The 27,142-nt window shown below is 43.4% G+C and overlaps 1 protein-coding gene across 6 annotated transcripts in view; it reads left to right on the top strand.

The window, feature by feature from the left end:
- The window catches only part of EHBP1 (EH domain binding protein 1), a 341,780-nt gene that overhangs the window by 213,716 nt on the left and 100,922 nt on the right, over positions 1 to 27,142 (top strand). For all 6 annotated transcript variants that reach the window (XM_078784234.1, XM_078784232.1, XM_078784231.1 and 3 more), the window contains 2 exons: positions 2,202 to 2,291; positions 2,807 to 2,950. In XM_078784234.1, the coding sequence (XP_078640360.1) occupies positions 2,202 to 2,291; positions 2,807 to 2,950 (234 nt within the window). The remainder of the gene's footprint in view (positions 1 to 2,201; positions 2,292 to 2,806; positions 2,951 to 27,142) is intronic.

The following is a 27,142-nucleotide window of genomic DNA, read 5'->3' as shown; positions in this document are numbered from 1 at the left end:
TTCCTTGACTTTATATCAAAACTAGTGTTGTTCTTTGTCAGTAGACAATTCTAGCATTAGGTTTTTATCAACTGTAAGTGGACAAAGGTATGCTAACACACAGCCTGGGAAGGAAAGTAAGGCTGACGTTTCGGGGGTTAGTCCTTCTTTGGAGCAAGAGAGGATTCTCGCATGCTTAGGATATAAATCAAAACAGGAATCAAAACAGTAAATTCATTAATTAACTTGCATAGTCGTAATGTGCAGTGACTTTCGTTTCTACAGAACCTGAGACTCGTGATAAAAGACAAAGGGCCTTAGGATACATGCAACAAATTGACTTAAGCCATGATATTTAAACCCATGGTATCTGAGTTATATGGCAAGTGAACATGCATTGCATTAAACAGTAATATATTCTAACGTTAACTGGTTATGTTCTTTTTAAAACATGTTCTTTATAAAGTCTGTTCAAACAGTACATTTATTTGAATTGCCTGATTGTCCATGAAATAACTGCAACAACATAGTCACGTGAAAAAGTAAGTACACCCCATGTAAAGTTTTGACTTTTTCAACATATTTCAACATACAGCTATTTGATCTTCATTTCAACAATATTGATAGATAAAGGTGAGATAATATAACAAATATCATGAAACATTTACATTTTGTAGTCCATTGTATAATTTAAATAAACATAAATGCAAATTTCGCATGTGGAAAAAGTAAGTACACCCTTGTCTCTAATAGGTGGTATTGCCCCCTTTGGCAGAAACAACCTCAAGTAGGCGTTTCTTATAACTGTCTACCAGTCTCTGACATCGACTGGGAGAAATTTTTGCCCACTCCTCCATGCAGAATTCTTTCAGCTGTGCGATGTTTGAGGGGTTTCTTGCATGCACAGCTCGTTTCAAATCCCCCCACAACATCTCGATGGGATTTAGATCCGGGCTTTGACTTGGCCATTCCAGAAGCCTCAATTTCTTTCTTTTCAGCCATTCCTTGGTGGATTTACTGGTATGTTTAGGGTCATTGTCATGTTGCAAGGTCCACCTTTGGTTGAGCTTCAACTTTCCGACAGAGGGCCTCACATTATCCTCAAGCACCCTCTGGTACAATGAAGAATTCATCATGGATTATATGATGGTGAGCTGCCCAGGCCCTGATGCAGCAAAGCTGCCCCAAACCATAATATTTCCACCACCATGCTTTACAATTGGTATCAGGTTCTTGTGGTCAAATGCTGTCTTTGGTTTTCGTCAAACGTGTCTTCTGGTACTGTGGCCAAATAGCTCTACCTTTGACTCATCTGTCCAGAGCACATTGTTCCGGAAGTGCTGGTCTTTGCCGAGGTGTTCATTGGCAAACTTTAGTCGTGCCCTGATGTTCTTTCTGGACAGCAAAGGTTTCCTTCTGGCACACCTCCCATGTAGATCAAATTTGTGCAGCCTCTTTCTAATGGTAGACTCGTGCACTTTGACATCAAAAGTGGCAAGAGCTACCTGTAGGTCACGTGATGACATTCTGGGGTCCTTAGAGACTTCTTTCAGCTTCTTGCGGTCTGCTCTCGGGCTGAACTTGCTGGGGCGGCCTGGCCTGAACAAGTTGGCAGTTGTTTGGAATCTTCTCCACTTGTAGATGATCTTCCGGACAGTCGAATGATTGATTTCAAATTGTTTGGAGATCTTTTTAAATCCCTTCCCAGACTCGTAGGCATCTATCACCTTCTTTATGAAGGCCCCAGAGAGCTATTTTGATCTAGGCATGGTGACGCCGCAGACTTCAACAACAAAGTGCAAACCAAACTAAATGTCTGAGGTTTAAATAAGACAGGTTCCTCCAAGATCCTCTCTAACGATGTTCTAATCATTTGCACCTGAGCTGGTGCACCTGATTCTAATTTAGGTATAGTAGTGATAAATGTCGGGGTGTACTTACTTTTTCCACATGCAAAATTTGCATTTATGTTTATTTAAATTATACAATGGACTACAAAATGTAAATGTTTCATGATATTTGTTATATTATATCACCTTTATCTATCAATATTGTTGAAATGAAGATCAAATAGCTGTATGTTGAAATATGTTGAAAAAGTCAAAACTTTACATGGGGTGTACTTACTTTTTCACGTGACTGTATGTATTTACATTTACTCATGATGATATTTCATTATCCGATACTTAAAGTGTAAACCCTTTTTCCCTTTCTGCCATTAGCCGAGAAGAGAAGCAAAACCAAAGACCTGCCAACTTACGAAGTCCTCCACCTTGTCCGATATTGGCACCGGCTCGCAATCTGGAGAAAAGGTCTGGAGATCTCAAAGAGTATAAACCGACATGTATCATTCATTGCTATATCCAGACATGGATGCCGTATTTTTCTTCAATATGCATGCATTCACTTGTTTAGCGTGCAAGTAACAAGGTTTAACAAATGAGTTTCCAATGAGGAAGTAACAGTGTGTGGTTCTCACGGCATTGTATGAGCATCTCAGTTACCAATTTCCAACCAATGTTGGATACTTGATTTCCAATTCGTGATATTACTTGAATTTCTTTCTTTCACCTTTGTGCAATCTCTTTTCCTTTCGCTTGCACTTTCCAGACATGTGCAAACAGTGCTTGAGCCTTTAGGCAACTTGACATGAGGCATTTTAATTTCCTACCTAGAAATTTGTTACCTTCAGGATTACACAATTTTTGGTATGAGCAAGGTTTCCTTCTATGTTGATGTGAGAATGAAGGTGTGGACTTCTTGCTTGGAACAATATTAGTCCGGCATCCAGTGGAAAAGCAACAGCATTCTTTGTGTTGACTTTCAGACTTCTCGGGACAGGCAAGACGAGCTGAAGGAGCGGGCACGGTTGTTGCTGCAGCAGGCACGTAAGGATGCTTCCTTAAAAGTTGGAGTCCTGCGAACAACATCACGGCACGCGTCCAGGAAACAGAAGGTCTCGACAGCCCAGGTAGTGTGAAGGCCACGTCGATGCCAATAATGACTGAGCTGTGGGCCATACGGTTAAACTTAAAAACACTTGCATACAAGTTATCTTGTGGAAGCTTAACAGTTTACTTTGGCTAGGGATGCTAACTTGGAATGTGAGTTCCTGTAACTTGAATCCAAATACATGTCCCAAAGCAGATGTGCCAGACATCCCCAATTAGAAGATCAACTGTTTTGCCTCAAAGCTAAATTTTGTATACTGAATCGAGGCTCGTGAAAGAGCTGACATTTATTTCACAAACAAATCAAACAGACAAACAAAATATATAAAAAGAGGGAGCGGAAGACAAGATGGGGAGAGAAGGGGAAGCACACAAACACAACATTTGAGAGCAGGGAGATGTGTGGGAGGGAGAGGGCTTGGGGGGAGGAGGCGTGGGAAGGGGGGGGGGGATGAAATGATGATGATGAATTATGATGTTGAAATAAATGCAAATCTGAAGTAAAATGACAGACATTTTATGACAATGACAGACATGCCGCCCGGCGGGTAGGGGGCGAAAAAAACCTCCATGTCCGCCAGGTTAATTTGGCACGAATTGGCATTTCTGGACACAACGACCGCGGTGGAAATGCTGACACGTCAGGCGAGCAAAGCCTGTCAGTGATTGACATTGAGGCCCATAAGCACAGGCGGAAATTGCCAATTTAATGGGTTAATAAGGCAATTGCCTAAGTGTTATGTAGATGGCTTCCGATGAGCACACACGTTTTCATCACACAGGTGTTTATTCACAGAGAAACAAGGGGGAGGATAGAAAGCCTGGTTGCTTAGCGGCAATCACGTTCAAATCGAGAAATTATGTCAATGCGCTCCGAAACTACGATGGCCTTAGCGATTTTACCTCAAAGCATTTATTTGGGAGAAACATGGAACCCAGAAGAGGTTTCAGGAGAAAAACAACATGTCTTGGACAGCGCTGCTTGTGCAAGTGGTGTGGGTATGTCGACCATGTGGGCTCGCTCCTCAACCCCATCTGGGTGCTGGACTCGCTTGGGCATGCAGCGGTTCGATGTAGCTCTTTCCTCATGTGCCTCTCTCCAGTACATACTGGAACTCAACCAGCAGCCGTGCCAGCAGGCCTCAGCAACCACCAAACCGCTCAAGCCCAGCAACTCACTACCAACTGAAGAGCTGACGACGCGCAGCAGCTCATGCAGCAGCAGCAGCAGCCCGAAGATGAAGAAAAACGACTAGCAGCAGCACAAGACACAAATTGAAGAAGACGGTGTGAGCTTGCACGTTGTCTACTCTTTTCATAATCCCCACGGGAGTCCATTGGAGTGGGAATTGTCCATTGGCCAACACATCCAGACAAATCTCCATATAAGGGCCGGTTTTTAGCCCATCAGGTGGCCTTGCACTGTGAGCCATACTCATTGACTGTCACAACCACCTACCAGTTTACCCCTGAGATCAGATCCTTAATGCTATTTTCTGGGAGTAGAGAGTGTTGGGTTTGAGGACTTGGGGTAAGGGAGGGGAGGTTTGACAGTCTTCATTGACATTCTCATGAAACCTGATTTTCAGGTTTGTTGACAATCAAACTTTGCATCATTTTGAGGAACATTTTGCTCTTACCATCGATGAAATGATACCATTGGACACAGCAACAGGCCAGGTCACCATTGCTGAGGGCATCTATGTTATTTGCGGTTTGTGATAGATTGAGTGCACGAGAGTAACAACTAATATCTTTATAACAGAGTAACAAATTAATTACAGCAGCTGTTAAAATATAATGTGGGAGATGTGCATTTCTTTGTATGACGGAGGGTGCAGGACAGTGTGTATCCAGTAAGTTTACAAGAATAGATTTGGACCTTCAAGGCCTTTACACACTTGCAAAAAAAAATCCTGCTAGTTAAGGGGTTTATTTTGAAATTCCTTGAACCTCGATCTCAGATAATTTTTAAAAAAAAATCTAATTCAGTTTTTTTTTTAGTGTGAGCTCTCCAAATTATATTGTGATTGCTTTCACAAAACCATACTTAAGAATGTTGACACTTCCTCCACAAATTACTTCCCATGAAAGCACCTCCAAAGAGGTTTCAAACAATGCCAATGGTAGCAAAAAATTATGATAGAGTCCTTTAACCGTGAGCATTCAATAACGAAGCATTATCAATTGAGGGTCTATATGTATAGTGCAGGCATGACGGGCTGAATTGCCTCCTCCTGCGCCAATTTTTGGTTATAAAGTCGGAGGCTCGTGGAAGATTGAGAACACTAAATGGATCAGAATGCAACAGAACAAAAGGAACAATAGAAAGAGATGGCAAACACAAACAGCAGGGTTGAAGGACAAAATAGAGGGAGACTCGGCCAAATACGGGATCTGAGGTGGAATGACTGGTAGGGGTGGGACACACAGAGTGGACAGGATGGAAACAGAAACAAACTCTCAGGAAGGAAAACTGGGCTTGGGGTGGTTGGGAGAGGAGTGTTGATGGGGGTAGAAAAGATAATCGTTTCAGATGGGGGATGATCTGAGATGGTGAATAACAGCTATCTTGAAGAATTGGAGGGAAGAATGACTGACGAAAATGTGGAGGTTGATTCCACAGGTGAGAAGTGATTCTGGATTTTGGGAGTTTCACTAAAAGGGGGTTGATGGTGGACCACGTGCGCTCTACAGAAACCATAGGAGGGGACAAAGCGTGGAAATAGCAGAGGCTGCAAGACCAGAAAGGTGACAGTAGAAGACAGAGAGAGACCACTGACCTGTCTGGGATGGGAAAGTAATAGGCACATTGTCCCAGCTTCATCACGGGAACTTCCAATGATCTTGAAGGCCTTGGTTTTTACGGCGTTAAGCTGAGCAAGGTGTGAAGCAGGGGAGCCAGCCCAGAAGGGAGAACAGTACTCCAAGCTGCGGATGAAAACCTTGTAGGTGGATAGGAGGTCAGATGTGCCAAGGAAGGACTTTGAGTGATGGAGGATGCCCAGTCGGCGACTGGCTTTGGAGGCCAACTTTGAAATGTGGTTTGCCCAAGAAAGATCATGGCTGAATGGCAGACCCAGGAATTTGAGTGACTGAACATTCTCAAGAGGGTTGTTAAGAAAGTACATGGGAGGGTTTGCCAGATGGACTTTTCGGAGAGAGACAGTGACAGTGTGAGATTTGTCTCGATTGAAAGACCTATTCCAGGTGTTTGATCAGCTTGTGATTTTGTCAAGATCTGAAGAGAGGGCAGAGGCTGCTATCTGTATCGATCTGAAGGATGAGGGATGTCATGGCAGATGATAGTCATCTACCAGGAGATAAAGAGGATTTATTGAGAGTAAGAGAGTTCATTGATGAAAATTAGGAATACGACGAGGCCCAGAACACTATGTCGGGGCACTCCAGCCTTGACAGTGAGAGGAGATGAAAGGATTCCATTGAGAGCTTCACATTGGCTATGGGAGTAGAGGAAGTCAATAAGCCATGTGTGGAGTTGGCCTTGGATGTCATAGGCAGAGAGTTTGGAGAGCAAGGCGGGAAGCCAGACTGTATCAAAAGCTTGAGAAATGTCCAGAGAGATGGCCCTGATCTCACGTCTGACATTGAGGGCCTACATCAATTGTTGGGAGAGTAGAAGTAGCATGTACAAAGTAGATTGGTCTGAATCCAAATTGATGATCTGAGATGAAGGCATTGGAGAAAATGAAAGATTTTATATCAACTGCGATGATATAGATTCCACTAAAGGTGGGCAGAGGTTATGTTTTCACCCCTGTCTGTCTGTTTGTTTGTCTGTTTGTTTGTCTGTCTGTTTGTCTGCCTGTGAACAGGATATCTCAAAAATTTGTGGACGCATTCGGACAGAATTTGGTGAACCGGCTGGGTTTGCAACAAGAAAGAATTGTTTCAATTTTGGTTAAGATCCGAATCCGGATCCGGATAGAAGAATTTTTTAAAAAGTGATTCTTCACCATTGAGAGATGGGTCCAAAAACCATATAGTAGTATGATATCTCAAAACGTTATGCTCAAATTCGGTCGAAACTTCGTGGACAGTTTGGGGGTGACAAGGAAGAATTGATTCAATTTTGGTGAAGATCCAGATCCGGATCAGCGAAGTTTTTAATTTTCCAAGTGAATCTTCACCATTGAGAGATGTGGCCAAAAGCAAATCTAAACAAGCGTTACGCCTAGGTACCCCGTCGGTGAAGTGATGTGAGTTGACAAAGTGGAAGACGCAAGGCGGCCATCTTGGATTTTGACGTGGCGACGCAATTTGCAACAGCGTTCTTCCTTATGCCGAGATACACCCACACACCAGATTGGAAGTTGGTACTTCGCTTACGCACGCACGCACGTCCGCACGGACGGACGCACGCACGGACGGACGCACACACGGACGGAGGGGAAAACCATAGTCCCCCTTTCGCTCCGCGGTGCGACGGGGGACCAAAAGTTGTGGACGAGTTATGACAAAACCTGATGGATGATTTAGGTAAGTGACAGGAACAAGTCGATTTGATTTTGGTTCAGGTCTGGATCCAGATTCAGCCTATCATTGGGATAGAAAACACAAACTGTTCAGCAACATATGTCCGTTATTTAGTCAGTTATTGTGTGTGTGTGTGTGTGTGTGTGTGTGTGTGTGTGTGTGTGTGTGTGTGTGTGTGTGTGTGTGTGTGTGTGTGTGTGTGTGTCTTTATAACTACAAAAACCATGAAACCTCATAGCCCCAAACTTTTCACGCGTACTTGCGTACTTATAGACCTCCAAAGGGAGTGCATGAATGAAAAAAAGAGTGTTTGGGTGTGTTTAAACACCCTTTTTGAAGGTGATTAACGGCCTTATTTAATCAAAACAAAAACAGACTTTATCCTTGGTTAGTCCGCTATCCCTCGCAGGGGTCTTGTGCTTTTTCGGCCTGCTCAAAAACTCCTTCGGACTGCCACCTACTCCTGCTGTCCCCTCACTCCTCCCCTCCTTCCCGACCACCCTCCCTTAATATTCCCATCAGCGAAGCGACACTCCATTGCCCGGAAATGCCGAGTACCTATGCTAGTAAAATATAAATGAAATGAAACTAGAATGGCACTCAGTAGAGAGCATACCTGCGCCTGGTTGGCCATATCATTCAATGGTGAAGAATCACTTTTAAAATTCTACTATCCGGATCCGGATCTTCACCAAAATTGAATCGATTCTTCCTTGTCAAACACCCAACCTGTCCAACAAGTTTTGTCCAAATCCGTCCATAACTTTTTGAGACATCCTGCGTTTGCGAAACGCAATTGCGAAACGCAATTGCGAAACGCAATATCGTTTTTGGCCCAATCTCCCAATGGTGAAGAATCACCTAAAAAATTCTCGTAGCCGGATCCGAATCCGGATCTTCACCAAAATCTAATCATTTCGTCCTTGTCACATACGCTACATCTCTGCCAAATTTCGTCCGAATCTGTCCACAACTTTTTAAGATATTTTGTTCACAGACAAATGGACAAACAGACAGGGGTGAAAACATAACCTCCATCCACCTTTGGTGGCGGAGGTAATTAATCCAATCTAGAAATAAAAAAAGCAGTCTAAAAATAATTAATATATCACAATCAAATATGTTGTTATGGGTTTGCCGGACGGGTCACGAGTACATACCCTCTTCCCGACCTTTGACCCTGAGGCCGTAGAGCCGCAGATAACTCTGCCGCACGACTGGTTGCTAAACAACTACGGATGCAGTCTGACATTATTCATTTAGGCAGTGTCTTCACGTCCAATTCCCGCATTACCTTTCTGATCAATTAGTCCCCCCATATAGGGTTCCGTGCTCTCGACGCCCCACTCCTATTTAGATCAAGTACGGCCACGCGGAACCGTAAGTGGGACATAGGCTTGTCTGACCACATGGAAACTGAATGGCAAAACACCCCTCCACTATTTACACACTCTTGTCTAACCAATAGAGAAAGAGACACTCGGGCAGGTTGGAAACGAAAGGACGTGAATAACAATTATGCACGTATTTACAAGAAATGCAGTGTCACACAAGAAAGAACCATACCCTTATACACGCAAGCCCATTAGGCTTCGACATTCACCTTATCATGAATCTACAGAGAGAGGCACCTCATTCACTCCAGGAAGTTAGACAAGCAAGGGTGAAAGACAAAGAGATAAGGAAGATGGGGCTTGTTGGCGACCCCTCACTCACCCGACGCAACCCTGCGGGCTTACGTGATCCCAACATGAAAAAGGGAGTGGGGAGAAGAGAGGGTGATGGTGTAATGCGCCGCATAGTGAGAAATGTGGTGAATATTTGGTAAGGTGTAGAGGAAATTGTGAATGCGTATCAATACCCCTGCTCTGACTGAGCTAGTCGAAGGCAAATCGTTGATAGCTCTTTGTACGTTCCAAGTGAACGATTAGAAGTAGGGAAAACAAGAGAAAGATCATGTACAGTGCATTCAGAAAGTATTCAGACCCTTTCACTTTTTTCACATTTTTTTATGTTGCAGCCTTATGCTGAAATCGTTTAAATTCATTTCTTCCCTCATCAATCTACACTCAATACCCCATAATGACAAAGAGAAAGCAGGATTTTAGAAAGTTTTGCAAATTTATTAAAAAGAAAAAACTGAAATATCACATTGACATAAGTATTCAGACCCTTAACTCAGTACTTGGTTGAAGCACCTTTGGCAGCGATTATAGCCTCGAGTCTTCTTGGGTATGACGCGACAAGCTTTGCACACCTGGATTTGGGAATTTTCTGCCATTCTTTTCTGCAGATCCTCTCAAGCTCTGTCAGGTTGGATGGGGACCGTCGGTGGACAGCCATTTTCAGGTCTCTCCAGAGATGTTGGATTGGGTTCAAGTCAGGGCTCTGGCTGGGCCACTCAAGGACCTTCACAGAGTTGTCCCTAAGCCACTCCTGCGTTGTCTTGGCTGTGTGCTTATGGTCATTGTCCTGTTGGAAGGTGAACCTTCGGCCCAGTCTCAGGTCCTGAGCGCTCCGTTTCAGGTTTTCATTAAGGACATCTCTGTACTTTGCTCCGTTCATTTTTCCCTCAACCCTGACCAGTTCCCCCAGTCCCTGCTGCTGAAAAACACCCCCACTGCATTATGCTGCCACCACCATGCTTCACCGTTGGGATAGTATTGGGCAGGTGATGAGCGGTGCCTGGTTTCCTCCAGACATGACGCTTAGAATTGAGGCCAAACAGTTCAATCTTGGTTTTATCAGACCACAGAATCTTGTTTCTCACAGTCTGAGAGTCCTTCAGGTGCCTTTTTGCAAACTCCAAGTGGGCTTTCATGTGTCTTTTACTGAGGAGAGGCTTCCGTCTGGCCACTCTGCCATAAAGCCCAGATCGGTGGAGTGTTGCAGTGATGGTTGTCCTTCTGGAAGTTTCTCCCATCTCCACACAGGATCTCTGGAGCTCAGCCAGAGTGACCATCGAGTTCTTGGTCACCTCTCTTACCAAGGCCCTTCTCCCCTGATTTCTCAGTTTGGCCGGGCGGCCAGCTCTAGGAAGAGTCCTGGTTGTTCCAACCTTCTTCCATTTAAGAATTATGGAGGCCACTGTGCTCTTGGGAACCTTCAATGCAGCAGAAATTTTTTTGTCGGCTTCCCCAGATCTGTGCCTCGACACAATCCTGTCTCTGAGCTCTGCAGACAGTTCCTTCGACCTCATGGCTTGGTTTTTGCTCTGATATGCATTGTCAGCTGTGAGACCTTATATAGACAGGTGTGTGCCCTTCCAAATCATATCCAATCAATTGAATTTACTACAGGTGGACTCCAATAAAGGTGTAAAAACATCTCAAAGATGATCAAGAGAAATGGGAGGCACTTGAGCTAAATTTCAAGTGTCATAGCAAAGGGTCTGAATACTTATGTAAATGTGATATTTCAGTTTTTTATTTTTAATAAATTTGCAAAACTTTCTAAAATCCTGTTTTCTCTTTGTCATTATGGAGTATTGAGTATAGATTGATGAGGGAAAAAATGAATTTAACCCTTCGAGTACAGGATTTTTTTTGGATATAAATACACCCAGTGCGAGATTAATTTGGCATTTTGGTACGGGAATGCAACCACGTACTGACGATCTATTTATAGGTATAGTCGATGACGTGTAGTAACATCATCCGTACACAAAACTTTTTCGCGGTTTGCGGCACTGGACGTCATCCGTACTCAAAGGGTTAAACGATTTCAGCATAAGGCTGCAACATAACAAAAATGTGAAAAAAGTGAAGGGGTCTGAATACTTTCTGAATGCACTGTAAATGAGTGTGTAGTTACCAGCATGTCCAGGGAAAGAGCTCCGTGGCTGGGTCACACTCATTCCACAGCTGACTCGCACTCGCTCCATGGCAGAGTCCGTCTGCTCAGTGGCTCACGTTTGCCCGGCTCGTTCCTGCAGGACTCCTGCTTCGGGCAGTGGTTCCCAACTTTTTTTCTGTCGTTTCCCGTTCAACCAGTTCAACCGTCCGGATTTCTCCCCTCTCCTCCCCCCCTTATATACCTATGTGTATATATATATATATATATATGAACAAGGAAAAAAGTAGCCAAAACACAAAATGTATTCGCTTAAGAACATAAATAACTTAATAAATAACATAAAAATATAGCAACACACACACACCCACACACTCCTACACATACATACAAACCTACACACACACAGAGACACATACACACTCACACATATAAATTTTATAACAAAAATTTATTGCATATAAATTTTTATTTACCGACAATGTTATAAATGTTTATGTTAAGTAAAAAGTCGAAGAACAAAAGAATTAAAGATTTGAGATTTATTCACTGAAGCACAATATTACTCGAATGCTAATATTGTAATTCCCTTGGAATACGTTTCCCCCCTGGAATCCTAAAATTTCCCCCCAGGTTGGGAAATGCTGGCTTAGGGTATGCGGGTATCCTCCGAAACCTCAGGGAGATGGATGTACAAAAGCAAAGCATCATTTTTATGCCTACAAAAGTTGCGTACATAATATATAGATAGCCTGGGATGTGAACTTCGTTGCTCATGAAAAACTAAATAATATATCTATACCATAAAAGTGAATTTGTATATATATATATGTTTGTTTTTATATGTGCTTCAAAAACTGAAAAACTACTCAACAAATTCCAACCAAATTTTGCATGTTGCCTAAGTATGGTTTCTGGCAGGGCAGCGTATTTGGGGAAGGGTGTTCAAGGTGGGGGGAAGACCACAAAGTGTTTTACTTCACTCATTTTAATCGGAGGTTCAAACCAAAGCATCCAACAAGGAGCTTTACAGCGAAGCGGAAGTCATTTTGGATCACACCATACAATAAGCAACAAGGATGGTTGACAAAGGTGATGTCAGCTGACTCATCAGTCTCAAGATGACTCCAAACACATTGACTCTCTTTCACTTTTGAACACCATGTTATCATTCCTCCAGTGGATGTACGAGTAACGCCTCGAGGTCACGTAGTCGGAAACATGATTTGATGTGCTTTATGTTCAAAGGCGGCGAGTGAGAATGGTTATAATCATTGTGCAAACATGCGCAGAGATTTTGCGCAGGATGTATTAAGCATGCGCAGATTTATTTTACGCCTTTTTCTGAAATTCTCACCGACACTTTTGCACAAATTGCTCACATGCTATCTAATTTCCCATGGTGAATGGGCGAGATGCATAATGAGTGAATTCTGCAAAAAAAAAAAAAATTTTTTTTTAGCAAATCATATTTTGGTAGCCTCTCATGTCGTTTCCTTTGAGAAATCTATCAGGTTTCATGTTTAAAAAAATTTCATCACATTTTTCATTGAAAAATTTCATTGCTGGCAACTTAGCTTAGAGATACGTACACTCGCCTTTTGAGCTGACTAGCATGGGATCGGATCTCAATGCGGCTATAAACTGTCATCTTGGTGCTTCCCATGCAGGGCGAGGCGTCGTCGTCCTTTGAAAGGACGTTAAGCTGGAGGATCCATCTGCCAGTGCTGGTGGTGGACGTTAAGGCTCTCAATTTGTCTTTTGCATAAAGTAGGCGAGTTATTTCCTGCACCCTGCATAAGGAGCTTACCACCGGTAATCCTGGTCAACTTATAGGGCCTTGTTTTATGGCTGAATCTTGTTATTCTGGTGAAACTGCCAAAATCAAGACTCCCTGCTCACCTTCACTCTTTCATTCCTCTTTTCTCCCGCCTCTGGAACAAACTCCCTCACTCTCTTCAATCCCTCTCCTCCCTCCAGGTCTTTAAAACAGCTGTTCACCACCATCTCTTATCTTCCCCCATCCAAAACCTTGATCTTTTCTACCCCCGTTAATTTCACCCCAGATACACTTTTTTGAAATACCGACTTCTTTCCTGGAAGTCCTTGTAGTGTCCATGTGTTTTATACTTCTCCCACCCCCCACCCCCCTTCCCATGCCTCCTCCCCCCAAGCCCTCTACCTCCCACAGATCTCCTGATGTCCCTGCTCTCAAATGTTGTACTTGGTGCTTCCCCCTCTCTCCCCATCTTGTCTACCGCTCCCCTTATTATATGTTTTATGTGTCCGTTTATTTTTTTTGTGATTAATGTTAGCTCTTACACGAGCCTCGATCTTGTATACAAAAAAAAAAAAAAGAATGTTTGTCAAATTGTCTCCTTCTTCTCCTCTGAGTCTTAAATACACATGTGACACTTTCCAAAAGCAGCTGTACAACCATCAGGATACACCAATACTTTTGTAGTAAGGTAAAGTTTAGTAGACTTATTGTAGCACAGAATGCTCGAGCATAGCAGTAGATGCCTCATCCATTTGTTGTTTTACAAATAAGAGTTAACAACCAATTATACTCAGAATCAACTTCATAATGCTTTTGAAACTTCACCCATTATGTTTTGGGAACATTATGCAAGTTGTTTTAATTGCGCTATCAGCCATGTATTCTATTCTTATTCTTTCCTGGCTGTGAGTATTGCCTGTGTGAGAGCTTGATGTATAGTTGTTGATTAAGTTTGTTGGTCTGGTCAGTTCCTTTGGCCTAAATCTAAAAGTCTACAGCCAGTGGATTATCTTGCATACATTCCTCTTCAATTATTACTTGCAAAATCGAAGATTTTTCAAGTATATTGGTCGGTTGCGTTTGTGGTTCTGTCTGTCTGTTTGTTTGTTTGTCACCGGCCTACAGGTCACAATTCTAAACCGATCGTCACGAAACTTCACCAAGTTGTATAGGTCGTCCCAATTGAGAAGCCTATTGTTTTTGGGGTCAAAAGGTCAACATAGGCCAAAGGTCACCAACTTGGCCAAATTTCTAAAATCCTCAATTTTCATCCGATTGACTTGAAATTTGAAGAGGACTTGCATATCTGGTCACTGAATTCAATCACCAACTATTTTTGAGGTCAACATAGGCCAAAAGGTCAACATAGGCCAAGTTTTTAAAATCCTCAATTTTCATCCGATTGACTTGAAAATTGAACAGCATTTACACATTGAGTCACTAAATAGGGAAACTAACTATTTTTGAGGTCAAAAGGTCAAAGGTCAACTCAAGGTCAACCTTACAAAATCAGCATTTTTCATCTGAAAAATCGTCACTTTTCTTCCTGTTGACCCGAGATTTGATCAAGATTGCCAATTTTAATCTTGATGAAATGGACAATTTGCTGTATCAATGGAATTTTTTTTCTTGGGGGTGGGGGCGGATTTTGCAAGTAACGTGCTCCGCATGACGTCTTCTTGTTTTTTAATTTTTACTTTTCAGATTCGTGAAATCTATGTATAAACTTTTTTTTTTTATTGATATGAATATATATATATAGTATGTGAGGAACACGTAAATTCTCTGTAATTCATTCATTTATGATTCCATGGCAGCAAGGAACAATTATAATACACTGTACAGCAGTATGTTAATTAACAAACAGCCATGCATTCATATATTTTCACTCATGTAGTATTTCTTGAATAAGAATTTTAAACAAAAAAAAGATGACATTTCTAACAGCATAAATTCAGTTAAAGACGACTTTAATTTAACATGACGGTATGTCTCCCCTTTAAGTGCTTGTTTAATGCAGTATATTGACCTATTCTGTCCAGCAGTCCGCAGCAATATCCAGAGTGCAATGGTGCGTGCATATTTTGCCTTGTATCGGCTGGTAATAAATAACTTGTGAAAATGGAAATGCTCTTGAAGGTGCTTGCTTAAATTCACAGCAGGCTGGGCAACGGCTGGCCGAAGAAAAATTGGCAAAAGTAACCGCAGAATTCTCAGTGATAAAGATTACTCGTCATCTGCTCCCACACTCCGTCCCATTCCCTCTGCCCCACACATCAAAGATGGAGCCCATTTCTCCACTCGACTGGGTTACCCAACGCACACTCGTTCCTGATACATAATGGCTTCGAGCCCTTCCCTCCTTTCCATCCCCGACCCCTCGCGTATCATACTCATTATCGTTTTCGGGCCCGGCCCTTAGATAGCCACCGTTCAGCACGTAAAGTCAAAGCTGTCGTGGGTGCCTGAGCCCGGTGGATGCTGCTATCATCGGCCATGTTCAGTGCCTGAGCTGCGGCATGCTGTCGCGATTGCAGTGAGCAGGCAGTGGTCCGAGACGACCAGCTGCCAGTGCCAGATAAGACCCACATTGGCTCTTCTGGGGAGGAAAAAGATCACATTGGGGTGCTCACCTTTTGGCAGGTTTCCTCAACCTCACCTATGCATGCTTAACCCCCCCCCCCCCCCCTTTAAGTTGAACACTTTGTTTAAAAACGTGTTGTGGTTCTTCATCAAGTATCACCCTCCTGACGGTATTATATATATATATATATATATATTTCAGTTTCTTGTATATCTATAAACACATACATTGCTACCCTCCACCTCCCAACATACACACTCTTTATCCTCTCTTGACTAACAAAAGGCAACACTTACTTAATTCCAAAATCAGAGAATATGACATAAATATACACAGCCGTAACATGTCCACCAACAACCTGCAAGTCAATAGAGGGATTTTTTTTTTTTTACAGAAAAGGTTTTTTTTTCATTGAATGATACATTGTCTGAAAACAAAACAGGATAGATAAGCTATTGCTGCAAGACCCAAGATCTACTTGCTCGCCATACCTCTCCTAAAAAAAAGTTTTTTAAGAAAAAAGAAGAAACTAACAGTTTGGGTCTCCACAATAAGCTACATTTGACAGCATCTTGTACTTAAGTGCATAACTGTACAAAATGACCTAATTTCAAATCCTGAAAAGTATAATGTGTATTTTATAAATATGTTCAACTATTTGTATGTGTGTTTGTTTGTGCATTGGTACGTTATAATTTCAGGGCTGAATCATAGCATCTAGAGGCCCCATATTTTGGGTGTACATTCTTCAGAATCTGGGCAAGGTTTTAAGCTACCACACGTTGGCCTTGATGTCCGTTTTGAGGCCACCAAAGGCCGCTATAAAGTGTATTTTGGGATGTGGGATCAGGCCGTGCTGCCGCTTGCCTGCAGGAAAAAGGCAACCACCATAAGGCCAATGACTCCATAGCTTTTCAATGTCCAACACGTCCCGAAACCATTGCTGAGAAAAAGCTCAACCAGCCGGGCAATGCCAGCCAAATGAAGGAGGATGTTTTGGGGTTGCTGTGCTGTCTCTGGCACTGGATGCCTTGAATGTGTGCATGGCATCATGAAATCAGGAGATTACCAAGGCATTTTGGAGCGCAATGTTCAACCCAGTGTCAGAAAGTTGGGTCTCCGTCGAAGGTCGTGGGTCTTGCAGCAGGACAATGACCCCAAACACATTTCAAAAAGCACCCAGAAACGGTTCAAGACAAAACGCTGGACTGTTCTGAAGTGGCCAGCAATGAGTTCAGATCGAAATCCCACTGAACACCTGTGGGGAGATCTGAAAACAGCAGTTGCGAGAAGGAACCCTTCAAATCTGGGAGAACTGGAGCAGTTTGCACAAGAAGAGTGGGACAAACTGCCAGTAGAGGTGTAGGAAGCTCATTCATGGCTATAAGAAGTGCTTGACTGCAGTTATTTTGGCCAAAGGTTGTGCTACCAAATATTAAATCTAGGGTGTCAATAATTTTGTCAATGCCATTTTAAAATATTTTCTGATTTAAAAGGATATATTAAGTTCTGAATCAACAACAAAGATTCTGCAATATTAACAGTGAAATAAAGAATTGTGGAGACGAAATACTTTTGTCAATTTCAACTTATTTTAGAGAAAATTGTGAGTTATTTGAAAAAAGTGCAAGGGTGCCAATACTTTTGGCTACGACTGTACATACATACATTATCATGAATACTTGCTCCATTATAGTATATATTTATTATGAGAAAAGCTACGAAGTATTTTGGGTCATTTGGTGTTCGGTTTTTTTTTTGGTTCTTTGGGGTATTTTGGATATTTGGGTCTTTTTGGTCTTTGGGGCCTTTTGGGTCTTTAAGAGTCTTTTGGGTGTTCGGGGTCTTTTTGGTGTTTGGTTTTTTGGGGGTCTTTGGGGTTTTTTTGGTCTTCAGGATATTTGGGGTCATCAGGGTCTTTTAAATATTATCAGTCTTTGTGGTCTTTGGGGTGTTTTTGGTGTTTGGGTCTTTTGGGGTCTTTTCAATATTTTGGGTCTTTGGTATCTGCAGGGTTTTTTGGGTCTTCGTTTTTGGGTTTTTTGGGGGGTCTTTTCAGTCTTTGGGGTATTTTAGGTCTTCGGGGTCTTTTGCGTATTTTGGGTCTTTGTGGTCCATTGGGTCTTTGTGGTCTTTTGGTTCCTCTGGGTCCTTCGGTTCCTTGGGGTCTTTTGGGTCCTCAGGGTCTTTTGGGTCCTCCAGGTGTTCTCCGTCTTTTGGGTCCTCGGGGTGGGGGGGGGGGGGTGGGGGTGGGGAGGGGTCTTTGGGGTCCTGTGGATACTTTAGGTTAAGTATTTCAGGTTACAATTGTGGGTGACGTCAAGTCAGCTGTCCAGCCAATGGGTGAAGAGCGGACATACATACATACATACATACATACATACATACATACATACATACACTAGCTCCATTATATATAGATTCCATCACATATACATGTAAATATAATGGCATTTCAAATGTCAAGAACGTCATTGTGTGCACCATCATTTTCATAGCACAACGCTGGTATCCAGAGTGCCCTGGGAAGTGACTGCACTTCCCCCAAGCTCAGTGGCTGTGTTTGTCTCGTCTAACAGTCCTGTGTTGTGTCTCGTGCATTTGTGTGTATGTCCATCTGTGTGAGGTGTGTGTATGTGTGTGTGTGTGTGTGTGTGTGTTGTCATCTCCATATGCGGGTTGCAGAAGGAGGAGCAGAGCCCTCCCAGGTTTAACGGAGTAGTTCAGTGACAAGACAAGACAGACACTGCACATATATATATATATATATATATATATATATATATATATATATATATATATATATATATATATATATATATATATATATATATTAGGGTGGTGCTCAAAATAATTTAAAAAAAATATTTACTGGGACATGGCTTTATGTTGTTCCTTTTGTTCCAAAATGAAAAGACACCAAATATGAAAGCAATCTGATTTTATTTAGGGGTGCCACATCAGCCTTCAAACTAAAGGTGTCTACAAAACTTTTCTATATATGGATCGAAAGCAAAACCAGAAGTTTGTTTTATGAAAATCCACCCTCCACTCACTTTCTTTGTATTCTAGCAAACACAAGTTACAATAGCTGCACAAATAGCACTATATTGCTATGAAAACTCAAATTCAATGATAACAATCCAAATGTTCAGTTCATAAAATGAAGAGACACCATATCACATAATATTAAAAAACCCAAATATAATGAGAAATGTAACTCCTATTTCTGGGCCTGTTTCACCACTGTTGCCTTCTTGGCATCGGGGTACATCTTCCTGTGAGCAGCAACAACTTGGAGCAAAGCTTGCTTTTGCTCTTCATCCTTTGTAAGGAGCTTATTGTAGTCTTGTATCAATGCGACACCCCTTTCTGCCCTGTCGTTCACCACGACTAAGCCACTGGCGGCTTTCTTTGCTTCCTGAAAGCTGGTTTCTTGCTCCCATGAACCAGGATCCTTATCCATCCAATCAGTTGGGGTCCCTAGGATGCTGAAGAAATGCTTGGTGTGTTTTGTTATGAGGCCAGCGATTGACAGGGCGGTTCCTCGTTTGATAGCTGGTCTCTTTGGAGAGGGGTTTTCACCGTCATTTTTCAATGCTTCAATCATATTGATCTTGCTTTCTTTGTCAATTCTGGTGTCAAAGAATGCAAATGCCACTAGTACTGGGCTCATGTACCACGTGTGGCGGCCAAGTGCCTTCAAGGCTGCCTGAGCCATCTTCTGATTGATTTGTTCAAACTTTTCCAACTTCTTGAAGAGGTTAATGTCATTCAGGGGAGCCTCAATAGCTTGTGGAGCCCGAAACCAAGCCTGTACATACACAAGGCAGACAAAAATGTTGAAGGCTCGGAGTTCTCTCGCCTCTCGAAGTGTCAAGTGGAACTCTGACCGAAACATGAACACCTGTAGTGAATATAGTGCTTTTGCCATCCATCTGGCTCTGTGCATTGCTCTTGGAGCCATGATCCGGATTCCACGAGGTGGGATTCCTCCCATGTAGATGACAGTCAGTTCTAGGAGTTCACGATAATCATCTCGTGGCTGCTGATCTTTCAAACACACAAGAACGTTTTTGCTTCCAACACAGTGTCTGCAGATCCCATTGAAGCCTTCCTCTCTGAGAATTGATCGTGAAGAAACTTCCTGTCCTCGGGGTTGGTGATTATGGCCTCCGAATCTGCATGCCTAAGATCAAACGTCTTCTCCAAGGAGGCCTTGAAGGATGCTTCCTTTTTCTCTTGGGTTGCACCACCCCGCTTTGCACCTTTTTGGAGGCTCCTCCATTCTTCATATAGCCTCTCCAAACGATGGATGCAGTGCTGCTTCGTCGTTGTAGGTAGGTGAGCTTTTTCCCAGAACTTCACAACCTCTTCAATGGTGAGGGTTGCACTCTCCCGGGCAGTGCGATTCTCCTTCTTCAGGTGATGGAAAAACAGGACAAGAGATTGATGCACAGTCGGGAGCTTGGCACCTTTGATGGCATCTCCAGAAGTGGACCCAATGAGATACACATTATCCTGAGCCAGAGTTTTCAATGAAACACTGGTACTAGCACATGCCATATCTGCAAAATAAGCAAGAATGTGGGTAAAATCCTGTTAATTCTTACTCCACAGGGTCACTCTCTACAAAAGAGCCACAGTCAATAAGTTAGGCCTACATATTACACACTAAAAAAGCGTACCCCTGACCCCGGGAACCTGTACAAAACATGCATGAAAATTGCCCAGATAGTGATCATAGGAAGTCTCAAAACTGTATGTATAATATATTGTATATATATAATGTATAATGTGTATTTATGTATATTTATTATTTAATGTATATTTACTATATATTTATTTTTAATATTATATTTAATGTATATATATAATTATGTATTTATTTTGTGTATATACAGCCCAAAAAATGGGAATTCCTATTTTTGCATGGGGGAAAATTCATCACTGATGTGGCACCCCTAAATATTATTGGATTCCATTCACATTTGGTGTGGTTTCCTTTGACACCAGGAGGAACACAAATAGACCATGTCCCGGAGAAAATCTGCATTTTGATTTTTTGAAGCCCACCCTAATATATATGTATGTATATATTTATATATATATATATATATATATATATATATACATATATATATATATATATATATATATATATATATATATATATATATGGATAGAGGTGTAGGAAGTGTCAGAGACATGGCACATATATATATATATATATATATATATATATTGTTACAGACGCGGTTGTGGATGTTGGTTTACCGAGCGGTTTGGTATGACCGCGTCTGCACAGTTTACCCGATTATACTCGAACGTTGGCCGAGTCGCGCTACGCTAAATCAATTGAGGAAAGGACACAACGGCTGGGTTAAATGACACGACACCAGGGTACAGTTCTCAAGACCTCCGGAGGAGGTTATAATATTTCGGAACGTTGAGATTACAAGGACAAGAGGACAGCATAGGAAGGTAGGCACTTAATCACGGTCTTATAGTAACCCCGACAGACCACAGATAAACAGGACAAGACTGACTCACACCGGGATTGATGGCAAGGAAGGGCAGGTAGTCGGTGGTCAGCACAAGGTGCACCTTGTGCTCAGGGACAGGATAGCGCGGCCCAAAAGATGCAGGGAGGTCTCTCAGCGCTCGGAGGTGGCGTCTGGTTCTCTTCACTTCAAGCCCGGGGCGCATCTGACGTCACGTCCGGTAAGTCGCTGCGTATATCCAGCGGGGAGTGATACGCCCTCGGCTCGTTAGCTCCGCCCCAGATGGAATCGGCCCGTTGCTTCTTATTGGGTGCGGGGGGTTACCGGGCTCCGCCCTTGACGAGGGGCCGACAGTCAGCCCCTTCGTGGTAACCCCGTCGGCGCACATGGGCAATGGCGGCTAACCAAGCCGGTGTGAGGACGCACACTCCCCGCGCGCTGTTGTTGTAGTTGTTGTTGTTTCATGAGGAAGATGGGAGGAGGTATGGGGAGGTCCTAAACTCACTACTGGTGCCATACAATCACATTCTGGTGCAACGAAGAGTCAGAATTAATGGAAACGAGTCCTTAACTGACATAGACTAAGAATAACTAGCAAGAGGTCCTATAGTTGTCTACGTGAGATGCGGTGAACCTGGGCACGACAGTTAATGGGGGAAAAAGGGGAAGGTCGGTTCTACAGAGTGTTGTTTACAGACAATGGGACTAGGGAATGGGGGATTGGGGATAGTTGGGGAGTATTGGGGAAATAGGGGAATATTTACAAGCGGATATGGAGGCCAAATCCCATATCCGCAACATTGCACCCTTCTCTACCCTCGGGGCGTCCCGACCCGATAAATTTTTACCTATTTTAGTGTGGCACTCAGATGTAGTTCCCTCTACTATTAACTCTACCCTGAGTGCGACAGTTTTACAGATATTCACAAATGAGTAAATATGTCCCCCTGCGACGTTGCACCCTTCTCCTCACAGAAACACACCCACAGGATAACCGAATCGCGGAAAGAATTCGCAAACTAAACATACAGCCGGTAGGGAGCATTATTTACAAGACTACGCTGATATTTACACTACGATCCAGGACCTGTTTTTGGAGGAACACATGCAGATGTTATGCATAGAGAGAGCACGCATGCCAGCATCGATACACCAACCCACGAGTGCTCTGTGGCCTTACGGCCTTTAATAATGTGCAGAGCACCCCTTCCAAGCACCAAAAGCACCACCCCATAACACAGTCAGCACCATCCGGTGCACCAATAAAGTGTCTATAAATCACCGGTGGTGTCGCAGCCGGCCGATGTTCTGCCGCTGGTCTTGCCTTCGTGTGGTGCACTTGGTGTTCTGGCTTCTTTAAAAATAAAGAAAGGCGCCAACCGCGTCCATTTCTTTATTGTGGCCGTCAGAGGGCCAACTATTAGTGGTTCACCTGTATGGCATAGGTGCCACGTTGACCCATAGGTCCATCCATGGGTGGTGCTTGCCCGCAAAAGAACTGCGGTCCATGGTGGGCGGCCACAAACATTGCGGTCCATATGGTGTATCGATCCCGGCAGCATGCAGCGAAAGTGCAGGCCCACAACTGCGGAGCCAGCACCTCTCTCTCCTCTCTCTCTGCCCCAAAACCAGATCCTCGGAGGTGGGAGACAAAAGAAGAAAACAAGTGAGTAAGGTGGTAAGGGCGCAAAAGTGCACGCAATGTAAGGTAATGCACACTGGGGGCACATGGGAACCAGGTGAGACAGGTACGTTCCTACCGTACGCCCCCCCCCCCCCCATCAGGTAACCTACATTGCCCCTCCCTTACCCCTTACTGTATCCACAAAACACAACACTACCCATAAACATCTATTTTACAAATCAACAACCGTCCCTACTGTCTTCCCCGTTCCTCCCATAAACCAAATTCGTCTTCTCTCCCTCCTAACCAATCAAATTTGCCATTTTCAACTCTCATCAAAATTTGCCATCTCCAACTGAACATCAAAATTTGCCATTACCAATTCATCATCAGTCCCTCCTAAGGAGGGCGAGATGGAATCACCCCAATGTCTCATCCACGTCGTGATGCGTCTCACCAATCCACACAGCAATTCTCATTTCCTGCACACAGAACAAAGAAAACACAGGTGTGGAGTCATCATCATCACCACAGGTAAGTGGCTGCGTATGGTGCGACAGGTTCATCAATCCTAACTATTTCCTAAATGACTTTAACAACTTTACATTACCCGGGGTCTTTCCCTGCCAATCCATTGGCCAACTTACACTATGGGTTCTAAAAACCAATTCCCATTGACCAAACTGTGGTGCTTTTCAATTTGGGGTCTCACTCCCCCGATTCATCTCCCGGTGCCCTCGCACAATTTCTGGGCTGTGGCGTGTACCTCTCCCAGCGGGTCTACCCACCTGCACACCTCCACCACTGCAGTTGCCTCCGAGCTTACCTGCTCCTTACCCTAACCTAACTACCTGGGGAAGGCCCTCTGGCGCTCTCCCCACTCGGTGCCCTCTCTGGCACTGGGCTACCCCGGTCCGTCCTCCGGATCCTCGGGCCCCACTGACACTAACGGCTCCCAGAGCCCACCTGCGGCCTCACCTGGCCGACATCCTCACAGTGGTGGAGTGCCCAACCAACTACACACACTAACAGGCTACACGCCCAGCCATTTCCACAACACTAATGCACCCATCCACGATACCATTCTGCAACCGCACCACAAATGCCAATATCCAACCACAATTTACCTATACCCTCTACCTAACACTTACACTACCTGCCCCGGGTACTCGTGAAAGGGGTCCACTCTTCCCCCATCCACACCTTCGCACCATGCACACCACTCCGTACCACTTACTCCAACTCTCTCCACACCACCTTTACTTGCACACCTGTGCTCTCACACCTGGTGCCACCTGCACCCTTCTCTCCCCAAGCGCCTTCGCGCTGATCCACCACACTCACTACTCATACACTGCTCCACACTGCTCCACACACCTGTCCAGTTCTCACACAGCATCATCTCATCTAACTACTCCCCTCTGAAACTTGCGCTTCCCAGTCGTCCCTTTAAACTATTGCGCTCCCACGTCATTATCATCCATACTAATCTACCTGCGTCCCCACTACAGGTATCAGTCACTAACTAACCTTAACGTCACCTAATGTCATCTTCGCTAGATCCCTACACACAATATAACCTAACCCACCCGGGCTAGTTTTCACTGCCATACACCCCATAAGCTATAGCGCATTTGCCCCCACTATGGGAAGGGTGGCAGGGATGCCACCCTTACCCACCGTCATACGGCGCGAGTGGGACCTTGTGGGACCACCTCGTATGTGAGTCGTTGCCCGCCTGCCGGACCCCGTGCGTCGCCCCTTGCGGGGTCAGCGCGGGGCCGAACCGGCCGGGCCCCCACAGTACATTACCCCCAAGGGGCTCTCGTGCCTCCCCGGTCCCTCCAACTACCCCTGACTCCACACCTCCCCTCCCCTCTCCCCCTCCCCCCTCCCACCCTCTCCTCCCCTCCCCCTCCCCCCTCTTCTCCCCTACCCCCCCTCCTCTCCCCTCCCCCCCTCTCCTCCCCTCCCCCCCGTTCCCCTCCCCTACCCCCTCCCCTCTCCTCCCCCGCCCGGCAATGCCGGGTACTTCTGCTAGTATATATATGTATATATATATGGTGAATCAAAAGTAGCGCCCATGCCCGATTTCTGTTTTTTCGGCTGTCAGATTCTTTCTGGGATGTCATGTTGTTAATAGTTATTGTCTTGCAGATTATTAATTTTCTTAGTTTATTTATTTTTGTTTTTGTTTTGCAGGATATTGCTGAGAGTTTGGAAAGTTACTGAATTTGCACCAAATTGAACCATGAATTACCTTTCAATGAATCAACGCATTGCGGCCGTGAAACATTACTACAAATGTAATGAACAACCAACGATGGCGGCACGCCGTTTGGCACAGGAATTCGATACTAACCCACCCCAGGGAAGAAACATACGATTGATTGTCGAGAAATTTGATGCAACAGGGTCGGTAGCCACTGCAAAGAAGTCCGGTCGTCCGAAAACGGCAACGAATGTAGCTAAGGCTGAAGAAGCCATCATGAGACTGGAACAAAGTCCGCAAAAGTGAACTCGCCGTTTATCTGCAGAGTTGGAAGTTAGCCAATCAAGTGTTATCCGTATCCTTCACCAGAAAAAATGGAAACCTTACATTCCACGCTTATTGCATGCCCTTCATGATGGAGATGACGACCGCCGTCTTCAATTTTGCGAAGAGTTCTTAACTAAACTTGACGAAGAGGACACAATGCTAGACAACATCTCGTGGTCAGATGAGGCATGTTTTAAGCTTAATGGCACAATTAACAGACACAATTGTGTCTACTGGGCTGCGGAGAACCCACGAGTGACAGTTGAGAAGGAGGTAAATTTACCTGGCATGACAGTTTGGGCAGCCATATCTCCATTAGGGATAATTGGACCCTTTTTCTTTGAGGGATCTGTCACTGCAGAAATTTACCTGGATATGCTGCAAACCTTCTTTTGGCCCAGGGTACAAGATCAGGACTGTTATTTCCAGCAAGATGGAGCTCCACCTCATTATGGACGTCATGTTCGTCAGTGGCTTGATGAAAACTTTCCCGGAAAGTGGATCGGCCGCCGCGGTCCGATCGTGTGGCCGTCACGCTCCCCAGACCTTACACCTCCAGATTTCTTTCTTTGGGGGCTCATGAAAGACCTTGTTTATCGTGAAAAGCTTCGTACCATTCAGGAATTGATGGCTCAAATCACTGCAAAGTTTGAGGAAATTGATATCAAACTCTGCAAGCGTGTGTGCCACTCTGTGCCTGCTCGGCTGCAATTGTGCATCGATCACGAGGGAGGGCACTTTGAAAATTGCAAGTAAAATAGCTTGGTACAGTTCCGTAATAATTTCCCCCCGAATAAATGGTTAGATAAACATGTCATTCATTTATTTCTACCTTCTTGTACACTATAATACAAATGGCAAACAAACAATCAACTGACAGAAATATATATATATATATATATATATATATATATATATATATATATATATATATATATATATATATATATATATATATATGTATATATATATATATATATATATATATACAGTATATATATATATATATATATATATAAACAGAAATCAGGTGCTACTTTTGACTCACCCTGTATATATATATATGTATATATATATATGTATATATATATATATGTATATATATATGTATATATATATATATATATATGTATATATATATATGTATATATATATATATATATATATATATATATGTATATATATATATACGTATATATATATATTGTACAGACTTGGCATTTAATATGGAATATTTTTTTTCTGGGAGTGAACTTACTTTTCAAGATGTCTTAGAACCAAAAGTTCATTGGAATTATGTTGAAATTATTCTAGATTTTGTTAATGTGACCTTTAAAAGAAACAAAAACCACATTTGACATTTCGAAACAAATAAATTGATCCTTGAAAGTGATGTAAACTGATATCGAACTCAATTCATGGACAGTACTGTGTTAAACTTCTGTACGTTTTCCAGAAGTATCTCTTCATTTTGCACATTAGCCAAATTTTTTTTTAACAAAAACAAGTTAAATTACGACTGGGATTACGGACAGTAAAATTACAGTTCAGTACTTCGTGTAACCCCCACGAGCATTCAGGAGAGCACGTACACGTTGAGGCATGCTGTTCACGAGATTTGCCAAGGTTTGGACAGGAATCGCTTGCTATGCAGTGACAATAGCCTGCTGCAATTCACGCACACAGGTCGGCTGCTGGTCCAAGTGGTCGATTTGACGCGTTAATTCTGCCCACAAGTTCTCTATCGGATCCATATCCGGGGACATGGCAGGCCACTCCATATGCTCTACACCACGGTCAGCAAGAAAGTGTTGGATCATGCGAGCACGATGAGGCCGTGCATTGTCATCTTGGAAGACAAAGTTTCCTCAAAAGGTTGCACGAGCAAATGG

Source organism: Myxine glutinosa, chromosome 9 (assembly GCF_964187855.1).
Source record: "Myxine glutinosa chromosome 9, kmMyxGlut1.1, whole genome shotgun sequence".
Lineage (NCBI taxonomy): Eukaryota > Metazoa > Chordata > Myxini > Myxiniformes > Myxinidae > Myxine > Myxine glutinosa.
The sequence above is the reverse complement of the archived record's forward strand: the minus strand, read 5'-3'. Positions and strand labels throughout refer to the sequence as shown.